Raw genomic sequence first — 7,671 nt, 5'->3', positions numbered from 1 at the left:
AAAATTTCGCCACCCTCTCTCATTGTGTGAAGTGTGTATCTTGGGGATATCTTTTGGGCTTAGTTCGCCTTAGTTCCAGACAAAAACTAGGCCAGTTTCTTTCCGAAAGTTGGTGTTTAGTTTGGCATGGACAACGACGCTGACAAAGACCTCGGTTAATTAAAGGAAAATATTAATTCTTTTATAGTAACTAGTAAATTAAGATCAAATGTAGGCTGGCTAACTTGTATGTATATGCTTAAATCATTTGAGGAACTGAAAACTTACAAAAATATAAATTTATATCAAAGATTTACTAAAACTAACTTTTTTTCTTGATAAATATATATTTATATATTTTGTATCTCAGTAACCCAGTAAAGTCACCCTTTCCTTTACTTTCATTTGCAAAATTGGTACTCTACAATTCATACAGAACTATACTAGCAACTTTAGGGAAATTAAATAAAACAAATTCGTAGCAATTTTTCGAAAAATGTTCTCAAGACCAGGTAAAATAAAAACCGCGTACAGTCAAAGACCAATCCTTTATAAACAAACTCTCCGCAAATTAAAACCAAATATGAGTAAGATTAATTGAGATTCCTGCTCCTGCAGCTCTTCGTCCTTTGACCGTGGCCGCCTTTCGTTTGGCCTCCACCCATTCCGCCCGAGGAGCCATCAAGCTCCCAAGGCCTGGACATCCCGGAAAGGATCGCCTCTGCTTTCTGCCCGAGGATTGGCTCAAAGGACCCGTGGGCATCGGCGTGTTGGTCTACATCTGCTCCGGGGACTTTTGCGCCAGAGGGCACGAGCACAGCGGACTTTCGCTTGGTATCATGGAAGATGATTACTACAGCAGTGGAATAACACTCGGTATCTTTGCCGCCTTTGCTGTGATAAAGCTGCTTCCAGTGATCGCCAAGTGGGCTGATGGCGAGGTCCAAGTGAGTCCAACTAAGCTATCCCACTAAAGAACACATAAAATTCCGATCTGTGATTTAATCTGTCGAGCTTCTTTTAAAACATATTTTCTTAACTTGATTGCTAATTTACTTCTTAGTTATGAACCAAAAATGTACCCTATATTACAGAGAATTGAATCTGGCAACGTGACTGAGTCAAAGATCCTGTTAATATCGCCCCCGCAGGAGAAGAAGATCTTGAACGAGGACAATGCCAATCAAAGTTCCTAATAGGTTTAGATTTTTGTATTTAGTTTTTAAAACAATATCTACGTAGTATAGCTCAAAATGTCGGTGTGTGAAGAGCTCTTCTCAAATGTTGTGGAATAAAAAGTATTGTAATATGTACAACAATAATAAATTGCAATGTATAAATACAAAAAATATTACCATTAGTACTTCCACTGCTTTCATATTATGGAATAAAATGTAGGTACACCTACTTATCTTTAAGATTGCATGTAACAACATTTACCATCATACAAAATTATAATCTTTGGTAAATCTAAAAAGTATTTTGTACAGTTTGTCATACCTTTAAAAAAGCAATGCCTTAACATAACAAATCTAGCCTTCTCGAGAAAGAGAGTGAGATTAGTTGATGTAGCCCGACTCGTATGTTTGCCACATTTTATCCCAGGCATGATATCGTCCGCTGAAGCCCACTTTTTTAGATGAAAGCTCGGCTGGATGGGGGACAAACACATAAAATGTAACATGTCGTAATATTCACCACAAACAACGCCAGCAACAGAGGAGAAACAACCCGAAGTCAAAACATGCCAGGGAACATGGCATTGAAAGCTGTTGCCAAACAAAATAAGGGTACCTTAAGGACCAGGAAGAGGCGGCCACAATGAACGGATGCCAAAGAGCGCAAAAAGAAAACAAATTTTCCTCTCGTTTTTCCTCTGGCACGACATAATCTTTTTAACAATTTGTATTTGGGAATGCTGGCGGTGTGGATATGACACATATCCCGGGCAAAGTCAATGGCGAAGTATGCAGAAATTTGTTTTGTTTTTCGGCTCCTTTTTTCTGCTTTGTTATACATAATCCTTGAGAGGTGTGACATTTGTATGTATAAATTTCAACTTTGATCCGCAAAGGATAACCTTCGGGTGGCCAAAGCCAATTGCCAGGCACGAAATCTAAATAAACACAAATATTCACACAAAAACACAGAAACAGAAAACGGAAAGCAAACGAGTCCCAAAGAAAAATGTGGCCACGTTTCGTGTGCTCGAGATCTGTGGTAGAACTCCTCGAGTTTCAGTCCTCCGACTCCTACACACTTAAGTTGTCAAAATCAGCACAAGATTCCCTCTCGTGTGTGCTGGGAAAATGTTATTTTCTTTTCATTTAACTGTCATGTATTTTGCATTCACAAAAGCCAGCTCCTGTCGGTGCCAAATTGAATGCCCCCAAAGAGAAACACAACCTGCTTTGTTTACTCGGCATTTTCTGGCGTAGGTGTTGTGACATTTGACCGCCGCCGTCTGAGAAACATCAAAAGAAAGTCTTGCTTATTTTTATTCCATTTTTAAGGGACATTAATCACACCTTTTTGGGCATTCAAATGAGCAAATTGACAAGAAGCGAAATTAAATTTCTGACACGGACAAAGAGCTGTTTTTGTGAAAGAAGAATGAAATGAGTGGTCATTTGGCCATGAAGTATAATTTAGGAGAAACCTAATATTATAAATTCCTATTTTAAAAGCTACTATGGCGTTAAAGTACTTATTTTGTTTATATCGATTCCTAAAATAGATTATATAATTTTATTACCTTTTGGAATAGCAAGGTATACAGGATGTTCATAGTATTTGAGGTTAGGAACTCAGTTCAGAAACTCCGCATTATATAATAATACTATTCTTCTTCTAAAACCTTAAATTCCAAAAAAGGAGAATTCAATTCAAAGAACATTACTTAATTGTGCTTTCCAAATCCACCCTTTAATTGTTAAAGTACTTTAATTTTCCCAACTATAATATTTACGTATAGAGTGACTCCTGTTTGTTCCATCTTGATATAAAAAAACTTTTGAAAAGGCCTAAGTGATCTGTAATGGATTTAAGCACACCAGAACCCCTCTGTGACAGCCACTACAGAAAGTGCAATTTCAAAGCAACCTAAGCCCATCGCGTGCCTTTTTCCTATAACCCAAACCCCGTAGGACGCCTATCCTATGGAAATCCTCTAACGCCCGATAATTATGTAGAATATTTCCTGCGATAATTGCTTGATTTGCACAATGTGTGTTGATGTTTTCATAATGGATGCTCTCGGGGCATAAATTACAAGTTGCAAAGGGAAAGGACAGCTCTTTCTACGGCTGGCATGTGGTGAACAAATGTTGCATACAGCCCGGAGTCGAGTGGCAGATTGATAAGAGTTGTGGAAAGGGGGAGAGTCGAGAGAGTCTGCAGGGGGAGAATTAACACATTTGCGTTCGATCAGGATAATGATGATGCTGGGGTGCTAACCATAACCCTAAGCTGGGATCAGGGTGGTTTTTTCCCCCAACCCTTCAAAATTTTCCGTAGGGTGTGCCAAACAGTGGCAGCTGCCGTTGCGCAGTTATGGAAAACCCATTTCCCTCAACGCATGCGTCAAACTAGATTTATGTTCGGATGCACTTTAATAATTTTCCACTCGCCATCGACGATTATAGCCTTTTGTGTCCCGCATAGACTGAAAAGTCCAGTTGGCCTACATTTTCAAGTGCATCAAGTACGAAATGCCTTGACCCTGTCATTTCTAGAGCATTTGCAATTATTCTGCTAAAGAAATTTCCCAATAACAGATCATTATCAAGCTACCTTATGAGGGTGGACTGTCCTGCAATGTCAGCTGGCCAGTTGCGTTCAATGAGCCAGCTCGATTTCGATTTGTCCAGCATTTCCTGTACATAAATTGGATCGCTTCTGTCGCATAATGTGCGTCAAAGAGATTATAGTCTTTATGGGTAGCATTAATTTGAGAAACTAATGTGCAATGAGTCTGGTTTCAACTGCTTGGGAAAAATTATTTTAGAAGAAGTCCGAAGTTATTCCATTTAATTAAATTGCCTGTTAAATATCTTATGCTGCTTTGATTAAAGTAAAAATGTATTTCGTTATCTTACATTATTATTAATTGTATACAATGCAATAGTTTAGTTAAAACTGCCAGATTACAGAGGTTTTCTTATGGAGCTGATTATGTTATACATTTCACCAACAGTAGAATGAATATGGCTGTTTAAGAAAGAAATTAATTGTAAGTAATTTTTAAAAACATTAATCTTAAAGTATGAGTACGTTACACATGGTGTACAAAATCAGAAGTCTGTTGAAACCAATACACCAAACAATATCCAGCAAATCACTGCAACCAGTTGAGTGCGACTAAGTCCATTTAAGCACTAATTAACTCCAGTCAACAAATCAAAGTAATGCTTACCGAGTGATTTCAATTTTAATTGCCTTAACCCTTCATCATTCGCACCAGAAGCCCTCGGGGAGCAGAGCTGGTTGGAAAAAATAGTGCAAAGACCTAAGCTTACTTAATGTGACCACTTTGAGCGGTGTCGACGGCAGCGAGAGTTTCCTACTTAGCGGACATCGGGGAATATACTATATAGCGCGGAAAGGGAGTGACAGCGATAGGAGGACTACTCCGTAATCGGCTTAAAGCAATAAATTGTTCATGGCCCGGCTGCAGTTTCTCCTCCTCTCTCCCTATAAAAGTTTTACAAAATGCCCAACAAAATGCAGCGTTTTTGTCATCCTTCTTTCGTCTCTGCTATTTTGGTTTATTTTTTTTTTCACAATTTACCACAATGATTAATCACCCAAAAGGAGGCGTGCTCCCTTCCATCCTGTTGGTAATATAATATTTGTCATAGTTCATAATTTAGATATTTTTGTATCCAGAGGGGTTGAACAAAGCAGAGCGAAAAAAAAAGAGAATAATAAAATATTGCAGTCTGGTAAAAAACATCAACTGCATATGTTGCACACAGTTCAAGTGTAGTCGAGAGGGTCTTGGGGGTGGGAATTGGGGGGGTACGAGGGTGCCGACGAGGCCGAGGGGTTGAGTTTGTTTGCGCACACTTTGTGTACAGTTGAGGGGTGACCACGATGATATATCCTGGTATATTTGCCCAGTATCACTATCGATGTATCGAGGTTTTTTGTTTGCCCAGAGGGTTGATTTAGTGCGGAACTGTCGCACTGGCAATTGTGCAGGTCAAGTTAGTAGGTGTTTCCCGGAGAATTTGTGGTTGCACCGAACGTGGTTAACCAAAAGGGTTGGGGTACTATTCGTGCAATCAAGGGAGGAAGGCAAATAGTGCACAGAAGGATAAGTAGTTTGGAATTAAAAAAGAGTCAAGATTCACTGTACATATAAATACAGGCATTTGTTAAAGGTTAGAACATTGTTGTTTTATGATTAGCATTTAAATTAACCCTCGTTCTTGATATTTCAATTTGAATCTATTTAACGAGTAGCAGCTATACAAATATGTGTTTGTCCAATTTTAAAGTCAAAATCTTTGATAAAACTCAACTGATCCGAAAAACAATATATAACAACATCGGAGTATCCTTCCTTTTTAAGTTAATTAAACTTTTGAACCAATCCTTCTAAAATCCATACACTTTTCTCAAATAGTCACTATAATATTTTCTTAGAATGGTATACCAACTTGAATAAAACCCCATTTTCCGAAAGTCATTGCATGCATTTGGCCGTTCCCAATTATAATGCACCAAAGGTGATTTTCACACCTGGAGCTGGGGAATTAGAAAAGTCATCGAAATGCAGGTTTGCCCGATAACAAGACACACACGAAGCCAATTTCTTGGACAAAGGGGAAATTTGCTCGGCAAGGATAATAGGTGGATAATTTATTAGCCATCGACCAGCATGAAGTATCGAATGGATGCATGTTGAATGTTGGATGACAACTGCAAAGCTGCGCCCAGATTGCCCAGATAGAGGAACGTATGTATGGATGCGGGCTGTACAGGAATGGGAGATTTGCCTGCGATATGCTACATGGGAATATGGGATGCCAAACAAACGGACAAAGGACGAGTGTTTAGAGTAAACACAAAGGCGACCATAATACAATCATAATTGCCTTTTTACAACAACCCGGGGAGAATGTGCCGGATTCCGAACTCCCAACTTCGTTTATTGACAGTTCACACCAAGGACACGCATTGAGCACTAAGCACCCAACACAAACACATGAACCGAGGCGAAATTAAATTTTTATCTAATATAAACTCGCAGCAGGCACTCGGCCCTTTTCGCTCTGTTGTTCCTGGGTCCCTTTTTTTGCACAGCTATATGAACGATATGGCTCAAGGACATTCCAGGAAACGACAATGCGCACACACACGCTGTCACTTTTCACACCAATTCCCGGAGGATGCACAAAGTCCTGGCCAATGTCCTTGGGTGGAACATTAATTTGACTTATCCCCGGGACAGCGGGGCAGCAGCAAGGACACGCACTCGGTTGGAAAAGTGCAATTAACGTCAAACAATGGCGACTTTTGTCAGCTCTGGACACACACGCGAACGGCCAAGGATACACAGACCATTAGCCACGATCCGGGACCCAAGTCCAAGGACCTAGTGCATAATTAGCCGGCACTCCGAATGGGTTGCATGTCCTTCAGGGCCAAGTCAAGGTCAAATTGCACAATGCCTTTCGGACAGCAACCTTGAGTCATAATTGAGGTCCTGCAGGATAATAAATGTTTTTCGCCCTACCACGCGCCGCGCATGCGCAGAATCGAGCCCAAAGGCGAAGGCAAGGCGTGCGCTGACAATAAACTCATTTCGCTTATCCCCAAGGTCAGCCGAAGGTCCTAGCAGGTCCCTGAATATTCTTAATGCTAGGCCATTATGTTTAAATTGAGTCGTAATGCGTTTTTTTCCCAAAGGTTAAAAGCCTGCCGAGTTCTGAGATCCATTAAGAAGTATCTTTCAGATAAACATATTCATTGAGTGACACTTGAAGGACATATAAGATAGATGAGAACTCCATTCAAAGGGAGATGTTTTATTATGTCCATAATACATCTAGCCCACGTGCTATTGAAATCGTTAAAAGTTTCTGAGAAAATTGGTGAAATTTTACAGCTTAAGATGTTGCCCATTGAGATTACCGGCTTAAGATATTTTTTCACACGGTTATACTTTACCTTTAAAACAACCTTCGCCAAGAAAACTTCAACATGTGTTAATTATTTTGAGTGCATAAATTTTAACTTATAGCATTTAGTTATTTAAGGCTTGAACAAAAAAAATGGGATTTTCTTATTTAATTTTATTTTTAATAAATCTTTAAATTAAAGAATCAGAAATAATATTCCAAGGCTTTTTTAAACAAATTGAATTTATCAGGGAAAAACTTAATATAACAGTATTATAACAAAACATAGAATTATCCGACTTGACATAAACTGAAATTTGCGAAGTCATATTACATATTGATTCTATCATATATGATATGACCATTCAAAAACTCATTATAAGATTCAGTAGTGTAAGAGGAAAGCTCCTTCCTTCTCTTAGAAAATCATGGAGTTCCTCTGTCAATTACCATCCCATCAGACCAAGTCCCAAGTCGTGAAGTGCATCTTGGCATTGTCCTTGCCAGTCGCCCACGGAATCACATGGGAGATTGATTTTGAGCCTCGAACTTGAGTCGGAAAGTG

At 39.2% G+C, this 7,671-nt stretch overlaps 1 protein-coding gene across 1 annotated transcript; it reads left to right on the top strand.

Annotated features, from left to right (window-relative positions):
• The first annotated feature begins 361 nt into the window (after window positions 1-361).
• LOC119554465 (ATP synthase subunit b, mitochondrial) lies at window positions 362-1,297 on the top strand. The gene is made up of 3 exons (XM_037865379.1): window positions 362-491; window positions 598-926; window positions 1,074-1,297. The coding sequence occupies exons 1-3, from the start codon at window positions 476-478 to the stop codon at window positions 1,173-1,175; spliced, it is 447 nt and encodes a 148-aa protein (XP_037721307.1). The 5' UTR covers window positions 362-475; the 3' UTR covers window positions 1,176-1,297.
• The last annotated feature ends 6,374 nt before the right edge of the window (window positions 1,298-7,671 follow it).

The sequence above is a fragment of the Drosophila subpulchrella genome, chromosome 3L, assembly GCF_014743375.2.
Source record: "Drosophila subpulchrella strain 33 F10 #4 breed RU33 chromosome 3L, RU_Dsub_v1.1 Primary Assembly, whole genome shotgun sequence".
NCBI classification, from domain to species: Eukaryota; Metazoa; Arthropoda; class Insecta; order Diptera; family Drosophilidae; genus Drosophila; species Drosophila subpulchrella.
Note: the sequence above shows the minus strand (reverse complement) of the source record. Positions and strands in the feature narration are given on the sequence as shown.